The 24,512-nt window shown below is 39.3% G+C and overlaps 1 protein-coding gene across 1 annotated transcript in view; it reads right to left on the bottom strand.

Annotated features, from left to right (window-relative positions):
* The window catches only part of GPC6 (glypican 6), a 1,060,085-nt gene that overhangs the window by 782,061 nt on the left and 253,512 nt on the right, over window positions 1-24,512 (bottom strand). Inside the window, exon 2 of the mRNA XM_068526698.1 lies at window positions 7,055-7,213. Coding sequence (XP_068382799.1) covers window positions 7,055-7,213 — 159 coding nt within the window. The remainder of the gene's footprint in view (window positions 1-7,054; window positions 7,214-24,512) is intronic.

Raw genomic sequence — 24,512 nt, 5'->3', positions numbered from 1 at the left:
CACTGTCAGGGAACAGACACTTGTCTGCTCATTAACATTCAGGACCAAGAACCCTTCTGGTAGGCTGGTTTCAGCCTCTGATAGAGCAATACTTGAAAGAAATCGGCTTGTCTGTGAAACAGCTGCTCAGCCAACCCACCATACAAGGGAATTGGTGATAATAAGATGATAATATTACAACTACACTGAGAGCTTAGCGTTTTCAGTTACTCGAAGGTGTGTGGTACAGGTATAACAATTAGAAAATGATTGGTAGTCCATCACAGAGGACAGAAAGCTGCTGATCAGCGGTGTTCTCTTAGTTTTGAAAGATCTGTCCAAAGAGAAGAAAGAAAGTGAGAGAGAGAGAGAGAGAGAGAGAAAGAGAGAAAGGGAGAGAGAGAGAGAGACAAATTTCACTTGTACAAAGATCTGGGTTCTTCATGCACTGCATTTAAAGAATCCCCTGCCATGGATCATCTACTCCCACATCGAGCACATGGAAGGCATTTGTGATTTATAAATCTGTTTACTAGTTCTGGCAACGTTCAATCCCTGTTTAGCTGATTCTTGTTTTTGGAAGGTCTGCCCTTTGGGAGAATTGGCAGATTACTTTCCAATGCCAGTGAGACCATTTCTCTAATTTCTAAAACCCAATTCAGCACATCCTGACTTCCAGAGGAGTGTCTTCCAGATGAAATACATGTCACTGAGGTGGTGGCCCAGCAAACTTCAAGGAGGCATTTGGCTAATTACTTCCTATGCTGATTAACATGATAACCCTTACGAATTACAGTTGTTATTCTGTACAATAAACAAGGGGGCTAGTAGCAAAAGAAATGGAAATATCACATCTATTTATTCTTGAATAATATCATGGAAGTGGTGTGTGCGTTCTGAGTGTGCTTATTAATGTGCTAGGATATGGGAAGTAGTCTATAACGGGTGTGTTTGCCAAATTGTGCTTTATTTAGGAAATATTTATTACTCTTAAATTCCTAGAAAATCTGCCTCTCCCCACCCCTGCTCCTCTGCCAAAAAAAAATATACCACAAGTCAATGTGGAAGGTAAAACGTTGTTTAAGGAATAGCAAGAGGCAGTCAGTCGAGGACTGTGGTAGATTAGGATGTAGAATATTCACTCCTTCCCCCATCTCCACACCTCCATGGAAGTTGTATACACCCTGCCTGTCAATTTGGGGAATGACCATGAGATTTGCCTTGGTCAATGGAACCTGAGAAGACCGCCTGCCAATTCTAAGCTAGGTCCAAACTCCACCATGAGCAGAACGTAGGCAGAGAGCTGCTTCCCAAAGACGTCTAGAACAGACCAGACCAAATCCGCGGTTTAGAGGCAGGCCTAGCTGAGCACAGGCCAGAACAGCCAAACTCCAGCCAACCCAAAGACGCATTCAAGGAAAAAGAAAGCCTTCTTGTTTATGCCCTGAAATGTTGTGGTTAGTTGTTACGAAACAATAGCGGACGGATACAGGACCAAAACGGTTTCTACAGGTTATCTACATCATAAATGTAGGCTAAATGTCAATAAAGTAACATTGTTGGGGGCAAATCAATGGTAACTATGTTTGCACCTCCCAAGGACTCTGTGGACATGCAAACAAAATCTCTGGTGCCTGTCACCTCTTTAACCATCACAACCTTAAGTCACTCTTTAAGGGTCCTGTGTGTCCCATCTTCCAAAAGTCTTCTCTGGTGCCTCTCAATAAAATACTTGACTTCTTCCTTTCTGTTTCCATTGGACTTCTACTTTATGCCATAGTCGATTCTGCTTCCTTAGTGTTAGTTTTATACTTATGTCTCCCCAACAAGGTATACTCTGTGACAGGCTGACCATATTTTAGTCACTATTAGTCAACTTTGTATCTACTATACACTTAGTTAAGTGCCTTCTATACAGTAGGTTCTGAATAAATGTTTCCAAATTGAAATCTCACTCACTCACACACACACACACACACACACACACACACACATCACCCATGTGACAGGAAATACAGAAGATTCTACTACCACAAGGAAAACAACTTAGGAATTTTTGCTTCTCAAATAAGTGTATTCTGTGAGAAAATTAGACCATATTTTAAAGATATTATTACATTATTGTCATCTCTACAATATATAGATGAGAAGTGATATTTAAAAAGAAAACACAAGCAGATCTGCAGCACAAAAATATTATGCCGCCGTGTATAAATTATTCCCGCATTCAGTAAAAATGAGAATTCTGAGGGTGTTACCGTGGAATAAGTTCTTTGGGAGGATTGAAATTACTGTTCAACTTTTTTTTTAATTTGCTTTTAAAAATATACTTGCTGCCAAAATCTCCGGACAAATGTGTATCATTAAAATACATAAATAAAAACCAGGAAGGAAAGTAAAATAATAAGACCAAGAACATACTAAACAAAAAATCTCATATCGAGCTTCAGATGTGAATAAATACCAGCTCAAATAAATCCGAAGAAAAAAACTGCCAAAATAAAATATCCCTTCAACTAAATTTTCCTGTCTCTGAATAAGCTATATTCCATACAGGATTCTGGAGAATAGGGTACTGGTGCCTGCATCGAGAGAGAAGCTACCAGGGCTTTGTGAGGTGAGAAAAATAAATAATATGCTTTCATTGATTTAATAACATTTTTTTTTGCACAAAACACTCACGTCCCTTTAATTTAGGAACAATTTTCAATCGAATAAAAATATGGTTAGATTCTTTACCTAAAAAAATATGGCTAGATTCCAAAAATATGGCTAGACTCTTTTCCAAAACTATGGTTAGATTCTTTACCCACCAATATCATTATTTCCTTGTTAAAAGAATATCAATAATTTTTAGCCAGTGTCCACTCAAAACAAATAAAAGCTGAGTTAGAATTTCAACCAAGTATCGACTTGCTATCACATTACTATTTATAAATCTGATGTAAGTCAAGAGCATCAAGTTACAGTCTTGGTTTCATCTTTCTTGGTGGAAACTTGGCAAGTCATTTACTCTCTCCAGGCTCCAGGTTCCTTGAGGGCTGGACTATATTTAGATGGGTAATTTTCTTTTTTTAAGGATAAAAAAAAAAAAAAAAAAAAAAAATCTCTTTCCACTTTTCTCTGTAAGACATTTCCACCTCCTCCCCACAATTACTGGGACAGAACCGGCAGCGGGAGATAGAGGAAAAGATGTGGCTGATGGTGAAATCTCAGCACATTTGGGGGCTGGAAAGCACGAGAGAGATTATGGGGTAGTTACGGCTAAGAGCAAGGATCCAGGAGTGCTCAGCCTGGGACGAGATGCTGACTGTGCCATTGAGTGTCTGTGTGGCTTTGCCCTGCAATTCACTTCTGGTAAATAGGTTAACATCTGTAATGGGCAAGGAACATGGCCAGATGTTGCCTATTATTACCATTAATATTATCAGAGTATTGGATTGTTCTCCATTTTCCTAGGATCCTAACAAATTAGCCCCTTAGAAGCATGACAGCCATTAGGATTTAGATACAAATACCCATAGGACAGGTCGGACAGTTACTAAACACAAAAATGCTAGGAAAATGAGTGGATACACAAAGATGCCACTTTTTCTGTATTTTTATATGATTTGTTTATTTGTTTATGTACTTCTGGCTGTCTGGGGTACTTGGCAGAGGTGAGAAAGGCAAGAAGGAAGGCAATAGAGTTGTGATCATTCTTCCAGGTGTACCTGGCTGGGTCTTCATCCACAATTTTAACCACTGGGTGTGTTAGAAAACCTGGGCTTGGCTACAGAGCAAATTGAGAGCATCCCTGTGTCTTCTGAGGGAACATTTGCGGTGGCCAGGCCCTGGCCAAAAGGTGAGGGGCTTGCAGGGATGTGTAACGGCAGCCAGAGGTGGAGATTTGGCCAGAAAAGGGAGAACAAACAAACAAATAAAAACCTTGTAAGACACTTGGAAAAGTACCAGTGCCAAGAACATAAGCTTTTATTTTCTATATATTCATCATATTTCAACTCTATGTTGAAAAAGAAAAAAAGCTACTCAGTTATAAGGAAGTTCTCTGCCAAAGAGTGGAAATTCCTGCAATTGATATTATATAGTTTTTCAATTCACTGCCTCTCAGCTACCCTTTTTTTCTATTTATTGCCTCTCAGCCGCATATTTCGGCTAATGGAGGTATGGAGCAAAGCTGGGCCATTTAAGAAAGCTGGCAAAAATTCATATTCATTCAGGTTTAGCTTCTGACCATGCAATGAATATTTATAAATTTATACAGTATATTACCAAAGATATTAATAGAAAATGGGAAAGAATATGACAATAAATATAAGGTTATGCTCTGTTACATGTTTTTGAATTTCAAATTTTAAAAGTCACCTCTGCCACAAAATGACAAGCTAAATGGAATCAAAACATTTCTAGTATAATAAGGAATGCCAGGACTGTAGACTAATGATTAACAGTGATTGACTCTAGCCTCTCTGAATAGAGTATGGACTGAATCACATATATTAGGTGCAGTTTAAATAGTTGCTGTACTTATTGAAAATAGGAAGGAAAGTGGTCACCTTCTCATATGATACAGTCGTCTTTCATATAATAAAGAACACATAGCCAACAAAGACCTGTAAAATCCAGATGAGAACTCATGATCTCTAAGAAAGTGGGACCAGAGGCAGAAATGCAAAATGAACACACTGGATCAAGAGAACCCAGCAATAATGCAAAATGACCCACAGGATAGGAAGCTACTAAAAATAAACCTAAAGTCTCTCAAAGCACCATTGGTCTCATCTGGGAAAATAAAACTCAGAGGGTAACATTCCACAGCTGATCCCAGACAGGGCTCCTCTGCACGCCAACTGATAGTCATCAATAAATGCCACGAGGAAGTGGTTAAAGAAAGGTAAGGGAACAAATGGAAAACTGCCCACATGAATGCACCAGCGTTCCTGAAAGGTGACTTTGCAGGATCACCTTTGTGGGATAAGAAGATAAATCATACAATTGCATGGCTGACCTTCATAAAATTGCCTAATGAAAGATCAGAAATTATAATGGTTACTTTTTAATTTATATATTTTTATAATTTTTTAAAGATAGCTCTTCAGAAGCTGAGCTCACCAGGATGACATTTAGATTTTTTTTAAAAAGTCTAGTTGAAAGCTTCCTTGAAAAAAATCTTAACTTCTCTCCCATCCCAGCCTAATGCAACTACAACGAAATGCACTGTTGTTAAAGAATTCATCACCGTCTACGTCAGATTGAATCTTAGCAAAATCAATGTCCTGTCAAACCAATTGACATAATACCCCTAAGTACATTAGAATAATTTAAAACGTACCTGTACAGAGAGAGAAAGACAGAGAGAGAGAGAGAGAGAGACACACACACACACAAAGAGAGAGTGGTTTCTTTGGTAACAGTAATGAGATCTGGGGTTACCAATTATAAATTCAAAAATATTGAAAGTCATTGATAAGAGAATACAGGAAGTACCTGGCTCAGTCTTGTTGAATAGCTTTACTCATTAAAAAATACAAAATCAACTCCCCATAAATCTACCTTAAGTCTAATATTTTTATTTAAAGGAATATATATTATGTACTGTGAATACTGCTCTGGAATTATTCCTACTTAATTTTGGAGCACAGCTTTATAAAAGCCCTAAGAGTTGTTTTCTAAAGACGTAGGTAGAAGTCAGAAGCAGCAGATCACCCTCACCTGCTTTTTGTAACAAAGGGTAAGACCTTTCAATTTGCCTCATTATAGTTCCTCAAACACAGAGCCCCTTCAGGGGCTCCTGAATGTCACTGGATTTGTAATCTGTCAATCAAGGCCAACTCCCAAGTACTCCTAGTTGCATTCAAGGGAACAACATTTGCAGCATCGCTTCTAAATAAAGTTATTTTCATATACATCCACATATACAGTTGAACACAGAGCGAGAGGCAGAGGAAGAATGTGAAGATGCTGAAACATACTTGCAAAAATATAAGTCCCTTTACTTACACGGAAAATTCACATTATCTTGAGTACTGAAACACCACCAGGTGGACCTGCCTTTTAGAACCTGAAGGACTGATTTAAAGAAATTGGTGTGGCCAGTTTAAAGCAGCAATGAAACAGAACATTTTGCCTACTACAGAGAGTAGGAAGAAAAGACGAACTTTGGCAAGGTTTTTCTGAACTGGCTTTGTTGTGCATTGATTGGAAAGGCTGGAGGAAATGAATGGAGGTTCTGTTGCCCTTGGGCAACTTCCTAAGACCAAAGGCGCACAAGGAAGGGTCCCTACAATTTGCAAGTCTGGTTTACAATGAGCCATAGTAAGGTGCATTCATTTCACAGAGCACTGACAACTTTCACCACCTAAGAATATTATCTTTATCGTTTTTATTATTCATTCAGTTGATAAAAGTCAGATTGCTTTTGAATATCTTTCTGAGTCTCTGACGGGAAAATTCAATGCTGAAAACCTAGTAATAATTACTTTCGCTCTTTGTGCTTTCTAATACAAAATGTTTATTTAACAAACAGAGTACAGAAATGAAGTCGACTGCTTATTATCAAGAAATAAATGAAGGGTCTAAACCTTCTGCTGGATGCATTGCAACTACAATATAAAATGTAGTTATACTATAGGAATGGAAAACTCTAAAATAAAGGAGTCTGTCACTGGGCACTTTAAAACAAGCCTATCCTCTTAAAAGTGATGTTCTATTTCAAATAATTTTAAATGACATTTAATGACTTCAAAGCAAATCCCTAGATGGAAACTGAAGACAAGCTATGGTGTGACAAAACCTGACTTAGAATCACTCTAATAATGAAAACGTAAGCCAAATCATTCAGAATAAATCTCACAGGCGAACCACAAATGCCAAACAGCTCTTTGTTAACTCAGGTTTTTTCCAAGACATAAAAATTGTCAAGAGCGCTCATGCCTTTTCTAAAAATAGACACAGTTATGAATGTTTAAGAAGGAGAGAAAAGCTTCCACCTAAAAAAAATGTTTTTCATATAATATCAAGAATCTCGCATCGAAAAGCGCACCCAGAACAACGAGAAATAAAAACCGTCACCTACCGTCAAATTTCTTGTGCCTGGACACGAAAGTGGTGCGCACAAAGTGACTCGTCTCCTCCACCAGGTTTTCAAACTCCAGTTTGCTTTGCTGGCTTAGCTTGTCTTCCATTTCCGTGGTGCAGCACGTGTACTCCTGAGGACAGATTCTTAAGTGTTCCCCTGCAAGGAGTACGTAAACGTCAGCATGGAATGATAAGGGGTTCAAGGAGTTTGCTTCTCTGACATTTCCCTCAAATCCTGGGGTCCTTGTTCCACCAGCCCGCCAGCCCTCCCCATGAACTTTTATCTGGGCCTCAGGGTATCTAACCTTCCAAATACTCCAGACTGAAGTTGAACCCACCCCATGGTTTGAATGTCTATGACCCCCCGAAATTCATATGTCGAATCCTAACCCCCAAGGTGATGGTATTAGGAGATGGGGCCTTTGGGTGGTGATTAGATCATGAATGGGATTGGTGCCCTTCTAGAAGAGACCCCAGAGAGCTAGTTTGTCCCTTCTGCCACTTAGGGACACAGCCAAAAGATGGGGTCTGTGAAACAGGGAGCAGACCCTCACCAGACACTGAATCTACCAGTGACATGATCTTAAACTTCCCAGCCTCCAGAACTGTGAGAAGTAAATGTTTGCTGTTTATAAGCTACCCGGTTTATGGTATTTCTGTTGTAGCAGCCCAAAGGGACTAAGACACCTGACATTTAGTTCCAGCCCCTGTCATGTAAGTGAAGGTACATTAAAGACCCCAGAAGACCACGACGATTTTCCTGCTTTCATTTGAAATGCACCAAGTAACGCCGGGTGACAAGAGATGCAATACAGTTATAAATGTGCTTATCTTTGGAAACCTCAAGTGAGGCAAGAGACATTCAGCCCCATCACCATAGTCTGTTAGACAGCAGGGCCAAGAAAAGATGACAATCATTTGCTGTGTTCTGTTGCTGCCCGTCTGTCCGTCAGAATGCATCAGCTTTCCTCCTGGTGAAAGCAAGTGTGATTTTTTTTTTTTTTTTTTTTTTTTTTTTTTTAGCAAGTGTGATTTTAATGGCTGGCCTCCTGTGCCACATGTTCCCTCGGTTAACATTTCTTGTCAGAGAGAAAATGTTCTCCTGCAAGGAGGAAGGCACTGATGGGTTTAATTAATGCTTATGTTGTATGGAAATGTAAAGCAAAAGGTAATGAAAGTCTTGGGTTTCATTCAATAGATTTATCTCTCGATATACTGGACCACTTCTTTTGACAATATTGCTTTCTTCGGTGCTATTTGCAAGTGGAAGCCAAGCCCTTGCTTCATGAAATTAAAATGGTCTGTTATTGCATAAAATGTGAATTTCCAATTGATTCAGCTCCGTCAGTGTCAAAAATGTTTAACAGAGCCAGCAGAAGGAAGAAGGAAAATCCACCCAACATCTTGCTAAATAAAACCAACAAATTGTCCCTGTGATTAAAATCACTGTAGGGCATGGAAAAACCAAATGAACGAGTACTTGATGCGATGATTACAATTCATTTATAATGTTTAACAGTACTTATATAAAATTATGTCCCCATGACCCTGTTTGAAGTATAGGGTGTCTGTCTCATGCAGTTGGATGCTTTAGTGCCTACTTAAAACAACCCCAGAATAAAAAAGAATCACGGGTCTGTATTAAAGTTAGATCTTATATAATTCCTGGAAGGGAAGGAGACCAAAAAATATCTTAGGTATATTTTATTTTAAAAGGAAAGGAAAATGCATGGTACTTGAGAATGATAAACATCAAATTCAAGATAACAGTTTCCTCCCAGGAGGAATTAGGATTTGAGAGAAATGCTCAAATACTTGTATCTATAATTTTTTATTTCATAAGTTGCTTGATATTTACACAGTGTTTATTATATTACTATCATTACTCTTCTATACATTTAAAATATTTTGTAATAAAAACTTGGAAATATGTCATTAGAAAGTAATAGCCACCATAGTGGTGACAGAAAGGAGGGCAGGGGGTAGATATTCAGAAAGAAAAAACAAGCTGCCCTTAACATTCAGAAGCCAGCCTGCCCAGTACCCACAGCCAGGTCACTGTAACTATTACACCTAAACAATCTCACAGAACACCCACCTTAGACAAGATTACCCTGAGACCAGGATGAAATGAGACAAAGCAAGACCACGTCAAAATTTTGTCTCAGGGACTTCCCTGGTGGCGCAGTGATTAGGAACCCGCCTGCCAATGCAGGGGACACGGGTTCGAGCCCTGGTCCAGGAGGATACCACATGCCGCGAAGCAACTAAACCTGTGCGCCACAACTACTGAGCCTGAGCTCCAGAGCCCGCGAGCCGCAGCTGCTGAGCCCACGTGCCACAACTACTGAAGCCCACGCACCTAGAGCCTGTGCTTCACAGCAAGAGAGGCCACCGCAGTGGGAAGCCCGCGCACCGCAAGGAGTAGCCCCCGCTCACCGCAACTGGAGAAAGCCTGCACGCAGCCAGGAAGACCCAATGCAACCAAAAATAAATAATAAATTAATTAATTAATAAAAGAAAATTGTCCCAGCACAGACAGAAACAAGGTGATTGTGCCATCCCAAAAGTACTGAACACCTTCTCTCTCAGGCAAAATGAGCCTCTGGACCTCTTTACCTTTTACAGATTGATCTTCACCCTAGTCTCCCTCCTTGCTGGTCACATTTATTGAGATACCTTCTTATAGAATTACCTCTGCTTTCTGACAGCCTCTGATCTAGGGTGAAGCCCTGCTTCTTGGAACCCTTCCCAACATCACCCACCCAAATCCAAATCCTACAGAAGATTCTGTTGAAGTCCCTCTTACTGAGAAACCCTGCGGCTCTCCATGGTGTATCCTCAGTTGCTGCATCGAGTGGTAACTCAACTTGTTCAACTACAGGTGTGTTCCTGATGAGTTTCTACTTGAAGGTATTGACCATACCAAAAAGAGATGGGATAGAACAATGTGAATTTTGAAATTTTCCCACATGTGATTCTGATACATCCCATTGAGAAAAGTAGTTCTAGAGTTGAAAACACTGGGAAGGAATAAGTATGGCTTTATCAAAAGCAAATGGTCCACAAATCACTAATTTTCTTTTTATAAAATACCAAGGCTAACTAATAAGAACAACACTCTTTTTCCAGATTAAATGGATATTTAATATTAACAACTTTACAGAATGTTCCTTTCTCTGACCTGTTATAAACCATTTTCTTAAATCCCCCTACTCTGTTTCCTATTTCCCCCTACTCCATTTCCTACTATATTATGCACAAATGAAATGTCCATTTCTCAAGATTTAGTACATCAGGACTGCATTCTACTTCTGAATCATTACAACTGAGTTTACAACAAAATGCATGGGACTTCTGGTGAAAAGCTGACCAAAAGAAAATAAACATTTTATGACCTGAGGGAAATAGTTGTATTTAGGATATTTGTGGAAGAAACCCTGTGGAATTACATTCATGAAATTAGATTGGATTGGAGGTCTTATAATCTCTAATCACTCCAAGAAAATCAGTATTTTATGTCAAGTGATAAATAAAAAGAGAAAGATACTTCTTAGTGGGACAAATTTAAATCAAATTTATTTCTTGTGTGTGTGTATATATAGTCATGGAAATATATGTAAGAGGCTGCCTTATTAATTCAAAGCAGTGTTAGATTTTTTTTAATTGAACTAAAGTGTCCTTAAGAAGTCAACTCATGTCTCCTCCTCTGTATGGGTCCCTGGCAGAGAGATAATGAAAGACATAGAGAGACAGAGATAAAAAAGATGGAGAGAGAAAGTGAACAGATGGGGAGATCACCAGAATGTTGAAGAATCGTGCTGTAGGAAGAGTAACTCTTTTGTGCAAAGTTCTTGTTAGAGTTCCTAGGAAAAGACCACGACGATGTCCCCAAACACACAGGACCAGCGCCCATGAAACCTGTGGTCCATTGAGACTGAGCCTCGCTTCCTTCCTAACACATCACTAGGTAAGCAGGTTGTGGAGGAATTAAACTCTTCAACAGCTCCTCTCTCCCCCTAATTTGAGGCCACTGCTAACTGCCAAAACAACCTGATGACTTTGAATGGCCAGAAAGACTTAGGACAACTGGACAATTTGTTGTGAGTAGGTTCATTTATTTATTTTAGTTTTGGCCCTAGAACAGGGGTATGCAAACCATAGCCTCTGGGCCAAATCCAGCCTACCATCTGTTTTTGTAGGACCTGTGAGCAAAATGGTTCTAAAAAATCAAAAGAATGATATTTTGTGCTATGTGAAGTTTTATGAAATTCCGATTTAATTGTCCATAAATAAAATTTTATTGGAAAACAGTCCCACCTACTCGTTCATGCCTTGTCTGTGGCTGCTTTAGGGTTAGAACAGAAGAGTAGTTAGCCAGAGACCACAGGGTCTGTAACACCTGAAATACTGACTTTCTGAAATCAGACACGACGGCTACTTGGCTGTATAAAGAATTACCTCTCACCCTTCCTGTTCCAATTTCTCCAAAGAACAAGAATATGAAACTTTTCTCAGTTTAAATACTTCCTGACACTTAAGAGTATTTGTATTAATAATGGGATTCTTCCAAAGCTGTAATTTAGGAGGGAGAAAAATGTGTTGTCCTTTGAGAGTTTCCAACCCACACTCCTTTCTCAAATCCCCTTAGGTTCTCTAGATGTTATCTATTACATAACTAGATACAATATTTAGCTCAACTGGAGTACCACCAGGCACCTCCAAGATCACTACTAATAAAGATACTAAATAGCTGGTTCCAGGCAGAATATGTGGGATTGAAACTATGATGCCTGTACCCTGACATATCAAACATGTATTGAAAAATCTATGTGCAAGTCATGATGATAGTTTCACATCCCGCAAGATGAGACACAAGGTCAGGAAATCAGCTTACACAGGGGCCTGCTTTCTTAGGGCACCTGAAGTTCATGCCAGTGAATTCCCGAGTCCCTGTGCTTTTATAGAAATCTTCATTAGCTCTAAAATAAACAAAAGAAATCGAAAATGTGGAAGAAAGGAGTTCCACCAGGAAGTTAGAGAGTGAGCAAAGGTTCGGGGACATACAGTCAGCCCATAAATTGTGGTCTGTTTTCCAAGACAGAAGAGATGGGGCCGTTCCTCCTACATGCTCCTTTCAACTATGTGTCACTCTTTACAACGTCTTTCCCCAAATGCCTGCCCAGGTGTTTGTTTTCACTCCAAGATGCTGAGGTGACAGCAGAAATGTGATTTCTGCCAGATCGAGCTCCCTCCAGGGGTGGCCCAGGGTCTGAAAGCTGCCAGGAATAGACTTGGTGAGTGGCACGGTGGGAGACAGCAGGAGACAGGAGGACCTCATTAACCACAGAAGTCAGCTTCTGTGAGTCGCCTGCAGGAGACTCTCTGCCCTCGGAGGTGACACGCAGGGACCTCAGAATGCACATTCCAAATAAACAAACAACAAAAATGAAGTACCCCGAATGAGTCACATTTCACAGACTATAGACAAACTCTTGGCTTTTATAGTGTTTGGGAGTTTGGAGGGAAATTACTACCCTGGCACTTCCTAGAAGGTAGGTAGGAAATCAAAACACTTTAAAAAGTACAAAGAAGATGGCAAGATCTCACAACACAGAGCACTTCAATGTCTGAACCTCCAAATACCATTTGATTAGAGTGCAATATTTGCGTTAGACTTGGCCCTCTTCAGAGCATACGTTCTATGCCAAAGTTCTCTCATCCTTGAACTATTAAAATCCCCACAGTCAATTAGCTGTGTCTGGTACCAAGCTAGAGTCTCCTCATCATTTGATATGTCACCTCAAATAACCAATTATTTTGTTCATCTAGTGCCTGGGAAGTTGACTGGAGCAAAGAATCCAAGGAAACAGGTTTAGGGAAGTAAATACCCCAGAATAAGTGAACTTACAGCTAGAGTGTCTGATAGCTAAGAAAATTTAAATTGGAGTTAATAGTTCTGGACGGTTTTTGGTGTCATAAAGTTCCTATATGAGCTAATAAGAAGTGGCAGACCTTAGGAAAGCAACATTTTTCAAATGTATGTTCTAGTTCATTCTTTAAGTTCAAATTCCCCAAACCTCCAAATAAGCGTTTCTTCAACATTTTTCATTGTGAAGCGTTATTATAAACGATCCTTCCATTTCGTGAAGGGCTGCTTTTCTTTAACAAAGTTGTTCAGTACCATGATGAAAAATCTTCAAACTTTTACACAAGTTCTAAGAAATTCAATTCATGTTCAGTATACTTCAGTGGATCTTATAACTCAAATAACCTATAATAGAGTCATCCTTGATGTTGTCAACTTGCTGATAAAGACTTTAAATACGAATGCTTTTAGTTATAAAATTTTCACTCTGCATTTTGTAAAAATAAATCCTTTGAGTGGCACCCATGAGTTAATTGTTTAAATCTGTTCCAAGAATTGCAGAGAAACGATTTCAAACATTCTGCTCTAGATGGTATAGATCCCACCTCCATAGACCTTCTGCCAATGATTTTGGTCTTTCCCATTTCCTTGCTTCTGTTATTTCAGAAAAGCTGATGGTCTTGGGGGTGAAGATGGGGTAGAGAACAAACATATGGATACCAAGGGGGAAAGGGGGTGGGATGAATTGGGAGATGGGGATTGACATATATACACTATTGATACTATGTATAAAATAGATAACTAATGAGAACCTACTGTACAGCACAGGGAACCCAACTCAGGGCTCTGTGGTGACCTAAACGGGAGGGAAACCCAAAAAAGAGGGGATATATGTATATGTATAGCTGATTCACTTTGCTGTACAGCAGAAACTAACACAGCATTGTAAAGCGACTATACTCCAATGAAAATTAATTTAAAAATTGTTTTAAGTATTAATATAATCAGAAAAACATTGGAGGTAGAAATGATCAGAAGGCAGTATCCACCCCAGAGGTGTATTGAAAATGAACTGGGGAAAGATGGACAATGGAATTAACGAGCGTGCTTTCCCAAGAGATTCACCTTCTGATAAATAGCCATTCTGATAAACTCAGCCGTCTCCCAAGGGGACCTTTCCTTTCCTACTCCTCTGAGTATTACATTCACCAGGTTGTATGTTCAATATAAAATGCTCATATAGGAAGCAGTTAAATGATAATAAAATCTCATCAACATCCAAAAAGTTAATTTTTAGTTTCAAGATAGTTCTCCGAGAGTGAAGTCCAGTAAAGAAATCTTGATTTCACTATTTCTGTATTTCAAAATCAAACTGAAAGTTATCTAAGTACGGAAAACTTCAGTTATAATCTGTAGGTGTCTGAGAACAAGATAACCAAAAAGCCAAGTCAAGGTATCAGAAATCCCACGCCCTCATCTCCCCTTTCGTTGTGATGTACACCTATCTTTTTCTTACATTCTATGTGTATTACATTTTCAAATGGCTACTAAGCTCTTCAGGATATAAATACTGAGTTGTTTGAATTTAACAAGAAGTAAAATAGTATTTCCTCTAGTCTAGGAGCATCATAGAAAAATTACAGTTTTGTGTCCATGTGGCTAGGCTATGGTACCCAGTAATTTAATGAAACATTAATCTAGGTGTTGCTGTGAAGGTATTTTGTAGATGTGGTTAAGATGTGTGATTTTTAAGTAAAGGAGATTACCCTCTGTAATTGGATGAGGGCGGGCCTCATGCAATCGATTGAAAGCCATCATGAGCAAAAACTGAGGTTTCCCTGAGAAAAAGAAATTCTGCCTTAAGACTGCAACATCAGCTTTGAGTTTTCAGACTGCCTGCCTGCCCTACAGATTTCGGAACTGCCGGCCCCCCAATCACATCTCTTGAGCCAGTTCCTAAAAATAAACCTCTCTCTCTCTCTCTCTCTCTCTGTGTGTGTGTGTATACACACACACACACACACATACATATATATGTAGGTTACACAGTATGTGTGTGTGTGTATATATATATATATACACACACTGTACACACATAAATATGTAGGTTGTATAGCATGTGTGTGTGTGTATATATCTCTCTATATATAGATAGATAGATATATACTCTTGGTTCTGTTTCTCTGAAAAACCATGAGTGATACAGACACTAAGACTAAGAACTCCATGAACAGAGAACGTATGGAAACCTGTGTACTGGCTCTACTATCTCCTAAAACATCTACAATGGCACTTACTACGATTGCCTATGATTATCTGTTTACTAAAGTGTAGAACCATTGTTTATTCTTTTTTTTTTCCCCTTCTCAGTGCCCATCAATCCCAGTATCTGAGATATTGGAGATGGAGTCAGTGCTGTGTTGGCAAATGTTTAACAACCAGCTCTAGGTTTTGAAGGGGAGCCCCGATTTATAGTTTGCCAATTTCCAAGGTATAAATACTCTCATTTCTAGTTACCAAAATGATGTTACTGAATTTCAAGTTGGGAACAGGTGTGCAGCAACACACCATCACATAACACTTCCTCCATACAGATACGAAGACCTCAAGAGTGTAACGAATAATAAAATGATTAGAAAGTGATAAATTCTGAGAAGTTATTACCCTATTCTTAATAATTAATTTAACTGTAAATTTATACAATGTGGTTTTTAAATAATGACTGTGCTTAATAATAGGTTCCCAAAATTCCTGCAAATTTAAGTGAGTTCTCACTGGCTAGAATGTGCCAGTTCAGGTGCACCGTGACATGAAGTTCAAGTACCGTATGTTGTTGGTTGGCTTTTTCTTTCAATTAGTTAAGTCCTCAAATTCAATTAAAATGACCCTAGACCAGTGGAATCTGCCATTTCCACAACCCACACTGAGATCTATGGGCCAAATACCTATTTGCCTCAGAAGAAAATTGGTTCTTCCCAGCCATTTCCAGCTACTAACGTACAGTAAAGAATTCCCCAGAGAGGCGAAAAGGAGTGAAATAGAGTAGTTATTTCAGGAACGTTGGAGAGTGGGGACCATGGCTAATAGGTGTGCTTAAAGAAAAGTCACCATGCGTCACAAGCAGGGTTAATGTCACAGAAAGGTAAACCAAAGTGATTGACCCACATTTTGCAATTTTCATTCCCAGACTGTGGCTGCTATTCCAGGACACGGGGACAGAGTTGAGAAGGAAGCTGTTTCTCTACGCTACTGTTATGAAAGACCTAAGGTTCATTATCCCACAGCCATTTTGCTCATACCCACTGCTATTATACCCCAAACCAGTCATTATGAGCCTGTCTTATTTACCTTTGTAGTACTCACTGTCCTAGCATAGCTTTTGGCGCATGGAAAGTTCTGTAATAAATGATGAGTGCATCTGACTCTTTTGTTCTCTTCGATCATTCATCCATACATTCACTTATTCAATTACCATTTATAACATACAAGCAACAAGTTAAGTACTATGCTTGGTGCTAAGGGATAAGAAGAGACTACTTAAGAAGCTTGGAGTCCAGCAAGGAAAGATATATCTATGTATTAAGACTACCTTACAGATAAGCATAAGATCTATTGTAGAAAAGCACATAATTCTCACCATTCAGTCACCTCCCAGACGCTAAGGACTCTTACAAGCACAGCGTTAATTACAGAAGCTCTTTAATTGTAACTTTGCCTACTTAATCTCTAGGCAAGCAGTAGTGGTACTGCCTATCTTTCATGTTTCAACAGCAAGCAGGAACATCCAAGTAAAGGTTTCACCTGTTTCTCTCACTTCACCCTGGCTTGCATATCTTTCAAACTGCAGGACCTGAAATCATTTAGCACATGTCCGCAAGCGTTCATGTTTGAAACAGAATAGAGTATTTCAGAGCTCATCATATGAATTAAGGGTAAGTGTTTCTTGTGAAGGTTTTGCTACCGTTGTGTATCGTATGTATGCACTGGGTTGTAATTAACAATGTTATTTCTTATAGTACATTGTAGGCAATAAGTTTGGAAGCCAAAGTTCAATACTGTGTTGAAGCAATAATAAAGAGGGCAAAGAGCCCACTTACTAATGCATACTCGTGAAACTATAAATAGCCAATGCTTCTTTAGATAGGTTGAACTGTGAACTGATATTATGCATGTTTTCTTCTTCAGTAATATCAAGATGTCCTCCCTAGAAGTATTCTTAGAGATGTCTAAGACATCTTTACCATTCTTCCTAAAAAATTTTATACAGGCTTATTTTCCACTTGTGTTTCATAGACACATTGTCTTGGGACCCATAAGAGAGACACATAATTGCTAATCTAGAACACGGGGTTTTAAGTAGCACTGATAAATATGTTGCCAATCTCATGCCTGCTCACAATTCATTTGCCATGTTGTCTTAGGAATTGCCAAAAAACTTCATATTCAGATGTTCAAAGACCTCTACAATTCTACAGCCTGAATGGCATCATTACGGGCATGCTCGGTAAACATCTAGTTACACTGTTTCGACACTGCTTGCCAAATCCAGGCACCAGTTCCAGTTCCAGTTCCAGCTCACCAGTCGCCAGTTCCCAGTGACCATCTGCGTGTCAACTGACCAGAGATGCTGACTTACGTCTCTCTTGTTCTGTAACCCATATGCATAAATCAAGCCAATTGCCGCCTACAAATTCACCCAGAGATGATGATGAATTTCAAGTTTATTGCAACTGTAATCCCACACCTGTGTTTGCTCACTCAAAGTTAGCAATTTTTACAATGGAATTTGGTGATCCTGTGGTGATATACAATAAACCAATCTACAAAGGGCTTGTTTTTGACCCTGATAACAGCAGATCAGCATTCTTTATAAATTATATGACAGCTCACTTGAGAACTTAGGATTTACTGTTCAAAGCCCAATGGCTGTAAACTAGTGCAGACCAATTTAGTAAAGGGGCCGAGGCTAGGTGAGAGTGATTAAGAACCTAATCAAATTGAACTTCATGTAAGCCTGTATGAAAAATTATTTTTCTTTCCCATAAAATACTGCAATTTTAGTAGGCATCTGTAAAAACCATGGCTGCAACACTGATCATATCATATAGAGTAAAGTAATAAAAGGCAAAGTGACTAGAAATGTTGGAAGATCTATGGTACAGTCTATAAGTGTATATTTCTTTAAGTGTTTGCCTTTATGACAATGAAACTCCGTAATATATAACCTTTTACAACTCATAGAGCTGTAAATTATTATAATTTATAATAATTACTTTAACTCCCACTAATCATTTAAGATGGATGCCCATAGGTAAATTTCACTCAGCCTCTATTTCACAGGTGAGTGATGGGAGGCCTACAAAAAGGAGATAGTCCTTTTCCCCTGGCATCACTTTTGCAATTAATAAAGGGCAAGAGGTCTCTTTCTAAAATTTGTGTATGGGGACCTAGATTTTAAAATGATACCACTTCAGATGCTATAATAAATTCCATCATCCTTTCCAACCTGGGGCTTTAAAATGTCAGTGTTCAGATGACAGCGGTATAGTCAAGCATTATCATTCAAAAATTTGTGTGATTAAAGCCCAGCCATGGTTTTAAACCAAAAGGAGTATAGAACCTCAGAAGAGAAAGGAACAAAAACTCTCCTGAAATTAAAGCACATATCCCTATATATTTAAAGGAGAAATGAAAGACCAAATTGAATTTTAAAGAACATACCGCTTAGACAATTTAAAAATGCCTTTGCATACTGTTTTAAAGAAGTACCTTATTTTTAACTTAAAACAGATCTCAATAGGAATAAAAACTCAGTACGAAAGGGACACTAGGAATAATCACAGCCTTTTCTTCTTCATAGTCTCTTTTTTGGGAATATATTTCTCAGACTGGCCTCAAAGGAGGCAGAATCGATAGCTTCCTATATCCTACAATGGATATGAAAACCACGTGTAGTGCTGCTTTTACCCAGCACTTAAAATCCAAATATGCAAAATAACTGATTAAATTGATTAAATCAATATTTAATCTATAGAAATACTTTATTTATCAGATCGGCTCCTGCAGAGTAAGACATTAGTGGAAAATGGGCTCAAATCAGGCCCTAGTTTTGACGAAAAGGCTAGAGTGGGATGATTAATCTTTGGAGGGCAGATATTGCTTCAAAATGTAACTTTCATCTATGTCTATGCATCCCCTCATGGTTATTTGTCATTAAGTTACATACTCTGTCGTTAGACTTCCTATATTAAATATTGCTGTATTAGGAGAAGAGAAAATATACATAAGCATACGTGTAGACCATTGAGTACACGTGGAAGATAAAAGTCCAACTTAGCCCAATTTATTATATAATAACAATATATGCATAAGTTCTTTGATCTGGGTTACTGCGTTACTTCCCAGGACTTCTTCATAGTTCTTTGGGTAATAATTTTTGGGGGTTCACACTCTTAATTCTTGAAAAATCCCCTGAATTTAAATAATTTCTCCTCCAAGAAATATACACTGTTCACACTTAATTGAGGTTAATCTAACATGTTCCACATAACTGCATTACTTTTTGGTCTGTGCATTTATTATAATGTTCATTCCAATGCATCTGAGTTGCAGTTATTTATGGAGAAGCCTAATTTCCATTCATCTCTTGCCACCCTCCTCCTTAAGTCCTGTGCCAAACACAAATATTGGGAGCACAAAATTATCATGCTCAATTATACTCTGGACCTTGGCAATGTTATTCTCTCTAGATGGAAAGCTATGAGCTTCTCTTCTGCACCTCTTCTTCTGCCCTCCATCCCTTCTCATCCATTAAGTCTCAGCTTAAACACCACTTATTCTGAGCCTTCCCTGACTCTTGAGTATAGGTGAAGTGTCAATCCACTTCCTGCTCTCCCACCACATGTGCACATGGCCCTGCATTACACTGCATTGCAATGACCAGTCTGTCCATCCATGTCCTTCTCAGGAGCACAGCCTGCTTGAGGGACAGGACTGTGTTTTCTTCATCAGCTGCACCTCTACTGCCTAGCTCAGTACCAGACCCATAATGGCACCCAATATATTTTGGTTCAGCAAATAAATAAAATTAAAATTGACTCAATAATGTAAGTAATGGACTTTGCACTAAGTAGAATACAAGAATATTAGGACACTTAGGTTGCTTTCATGTCCTGGCTATTGTAAATAGAGCTGCAATGAACATTGTGTGGATAAAGAAGATGTGGCACATATATACAATGGAATATTACTCAGCCATAAAAAGAAACGAAACTGAGTTATTTGTAGTGAGGTGGATGGACCTAGAGACTGTCATACAGAGTGAAGTAAGTCAGAAAGAGAAAAACAAATACTGTATGCTAACACATATATATGGAATCTAAAAAAAAAAATGGTCATGAAGAACCTAGGGGCAGGACGGGAATAAAGATGCAGACCTACTAGAGAATGGACTTGAGGACACGGGGAGGGGGAAGGGTAAGCTGGGACAAAGTGAGAGAGTGGCATGGACATATATACACTACCAAATGTAAAATAGATAGCTAGTGGGAAGCAGCCTCATAGCACAGGGAGATCAGCTCGGTGCTTTGTGACCACCTAGAGGGGTGGGATAGGGAGGGTGGGAGGGAGGGAGACGCAAGAGGGAAGAGATATGGGGATATATGTATATGTATAGCTGATTCACTTTGTTATAAAGCAGAAACTAACACAACAATGTAAAGCAATTATACTCCAATAAAGATGTTAAAATTTTTTTTTTTTCAAATAAAATTAAAGGGCTTCCCTGGTGGCGCAGTGGTTGAGAATCTGCCTGCCAATGCAGGGGACACGGGTTCGAGCCCTGGTCTGGGAAGATCCCACATGCCGCGGAGCAACTGGGCCCGTGAGCCACAACTACTGAGCCTGAGCGTCTGGAGCCTGTGCTCCGCAACAAGAGAGGCCGTGATAGTGAGAGGCCCGCAAACCGCGATGAAGAGTGGCTCCCGCTTGCCGCAACTAGAGAAAGCCCTCGCACAGAAACAAAGACCCAACACAGCCAAAAATAAAAATAATAAATAAAAAATTAAAAAAAAAAAACATTAAAAAAATCTGGAAAAAAAATTAAAAATAAAATTAAAAAAACAAGAATATTAGGTTCACTCATAAAAAATAATTTAAGAGAATCATTGTTGAATCATGGCATATCTAGGAGAAGGCAGCAAAGCTGGTGAAGGCCCCAGTAACTGTCACAAACGCAAAGTCTGTACTAGTGATTTTTAAGTGGATTGAATCAAACATCCTTTTTTTTTTAATTTATTTTTTTGGCTGTGTTGGGTCTTCGTTACTGCGCGCAGGTTTTCTCTAGTTGCAGTGAGCGGGGGCTACTCTTCGTTGCGGTGCCCGGGCTTCTCATTGCGGTGGCTTCTCTTGTTGCGGAGCACGGGCTCTAGGCGCGTGGGCTTCACTAGTTGTGGCTCGCAGACTCTAGAGCGGAGGCTCAGTAGTCGTGGCGCACGGGCTTAGTTGCTCCGCGGCATGTGGGATCTTCCCGGACCAGGGATCGAACCCGTGTCCCCTGCTCTGGCAGGCAGATTCTTAACCACTGCACAACCAGGGAAATCCCCAAACTTCCTATTTTTTTAAGTAATTAACTTGAACTCCCATTTACGTTCCTTTATAGAAATCTATTGGTAGTATAACTGTCCATACACATAATTTTTAAATGAATATAATACCCCAACCAGAATCTAAAGGAGAAAATTTGAAAGTATGTCATCTTGGGCCATGGCTAAACTTGAGGTAAAAGAAGTAGTCAGATATTTGACCTACAAGTACTATCACTACAAACACAACAGTATAGATACAGACTAACAGTGGTACATTAGGCAAGCACATCAAGTATTACAAATGGCATAGCTCCCACTGATAAGATTTTCTGGAAAAAATGAACAGTTCTTGATAAAAATCTCCAAATGAAACAAACACAGTTTTCTCTTGGATTTACATCATAGTCATATTCCTAGAAAATTCAGAGTATATTAATATTGCACAACAATACTTCATGTTTCTAGTAAGATGGATTTAGGTTCTGGGCTTATTTCACTGTAAACAGAATTTTTTTTTCAGAGAATCTGATAGGATGTTCAAAAGTTGTGCAGGATGCTGGACAAGTCTGCATTTTGCAGGAAGCTCTCACTCATGGATGGATATCTCTTGGTAACTACCTACCAACTGCCAAGACTAGAATGTTCTAGAAGAGATATCTGCCCTGGAAGAGAGTTGGACTAAACTTTTACATTCTTTATCTAGACAGAAGATATTTAAGGCAAATACATAAGTGTGAGTGTGAACCACTGAGCTGAAACCACTGGTTCTTTTTTCATTCCTCAATTCACAACACCTGTACATTCATCCACTCGTTCTTTTAGTCATGTATTTGAGTGTCTGCTGTTACTTCCAAATAATTAACCACCTTGGAATTTTCTACAGAAAATCAGCCTTGCACTCTAGTTCGAAAATCCCATTGATTGACCTTCAGCTCAACCATCCTCCCAGGTGTCTTTCTGCTGAGTGCTTTGAGGTTGGTGGAGAAAAAGAATTCCTCCCGAACAGAGGAAAAAGTAGTTCAGTTTCTCATTTAAAGTGCCCGGGAGATTCCAATCCTTTACACTGCATAATACTTCCAATTTCCTGGAGAAATTCCCAGAAATAAGGCAGCGAGTCAGAGGTGAGTGAACCTGTACAAACCTATTAGAAGAACATCTGACAGTTTTCCCAGACAATCTCCTAGAAGCTATTCTATTTCACTGACGCTCCGTTTCATTTTCTTTTCCAACACACGCTCTCAGACAATGGGTTTCTGATGGCACATTTTGTGAGAAGAATCTTTAGCTACCTCTTGGGGAGCATGTTCCTGACACTTTGCCCAATGCACTGTGGAGAGAAAATGGTAGAGCAAGAATTTGTTTCATCACCTCGCTGTGCAAATGGCTGTAATTTACAAGTTTGGAAGCACACATCTTCTTGGGATTCACAGTAAATTCTCCTTTCTTCTCCCTCCAAATTGATTTTGCTTTTTATGATTGCCCTGCCATAGGAGAGAGACATGGTATGTACAAGGAACGGTGGAATCTAGCCATGCTTGCAACTTCCATAGGAGTCATCCTTAAACAAATTCTGCTGAGAAGACCACAGCTCTCGTTCAAGCCAACAACCAGATCTGAATTATACCATTAAGAAGGATCTAGGCCATTTTCAACAAAAATGACCTTTAATTGCTCATTTCTAGTTCCTCTGAAGAAAGTCTTCTGTTGAATTACCACCTCTTGCAGAAGTATTGTAAGTAAAATTGCACATGGCGAGGAACACACCCACATCCAGTGCTGGTTTGAGTAAAGATACTGTGACACTTCACACTGTGAGAGAGAATTAAAGACACCAGATTCTGGTGCTTGAAAGGTCATAAAGGCATCAGCCCGCCTCCATTTCACAGAAGTTCGCATGTAGCCAAGCTCATTCTCTCTTCCAGCTTCAAGCATGATGGCTTCTCTTTCTCTAAGATAACCTTTGGGTGTAAAAGTGTCTCAATCTTTAAAAGAGTGTCTCAAAAGCTAAGAATAATATTGGATTCAAATTACGAATGGTATTTGGATGACTATAGTGACCTGAGTAAACAGTGTGTACAAGTATAAGACCAGCAAGCATGGATCTCATTCTCCATGTTAAGGAGTAGACCAAAGTCAGCTTGTTCAAGGCTATGCCCTGGGGGGAGAGGTTAACACCAGGACTGAGGAAATAATACAGTAATACAGTGACCATAATTATAATGAACAATAATCCAATAAACAAAGGAAATAATACACAGTCTTCTTCATACCCTGCAAGCTCCTCTCACTCAAAACCTACAAGGTAGGTTTTACTGTACCTATTTACTCATCTGTAGGGGTGAAGCAACTTACTGCCAAGGCCCACCCCTTCTTGAAACTGCCTTCACTTAGCAAGCATGCTATTTTTTCCCTTGATTACATGCCTATTTCTGGTGATTTGTGGTTAAGGGGGCGGGTGGAGATTCTGGGTCCGAGACAAGAGTAAAAGCAGCTTGAAGTTACCCAGTAGTGCTGTCATGAGTTATTTCAGTCCCTCCTTGCCCTGAAGAGTTGAATATTTTTATCTTTAATTTTTACTAGTTGAAGGGAGTGAGGCCCAAGGTCATAGAGCTCCTCTGTAGTGAGCCCAGAATTCAAATGAAATTGGTTTGTACTCCCATAGTGCTTTCTCAACTGTGACTCCCCCCTCTCTCTTTGCCCAAGTCTAACAGAAGTATCTCTCTCCAACTCTCTTGGGTTCTTGAGTTCTCACAGTTTTTGCCCAGGTTGCCTCAGGCTTATTCCAGATTCAATTCAGTTGGAACCCGGTCCCCTCCCAAATCCTGAAGTACAACTTGTTTCTGGGGACACATGGATCCTGGTATAGGTTTTGAGAAGTTATTCAAAATGAGACAAAGTGGAAAATTTTCCTAAGTTCATTCCTATAAGAAACGAAAAAGAACAAAGAAAAAATACCCAAGAAATGGAAAAGCTTTAGCAAATCAACCTTAAGACTTCTGGTC

This window comes from Eschrichtius robustus, chromosome 18 (assembly GCF_028021215.1).
Source record: "Eschrichtius robustus isolate mEscRob2 chromosome 18, mEscRob2.pri, whole genome shotgun sequence".
In the NCBI taxonomy this organism is placed as follows: Eukaryota; Metazoa; Chordata; class Mammalia; order Artiodactyla; family Eschrichtiidae; genus Eschrichtius; species Eschrichtius robustus.
Note: the sequence above shows the minus strand (reverse complement) of the source record. Positions and strands in the feature narration are given on the sequence as shown.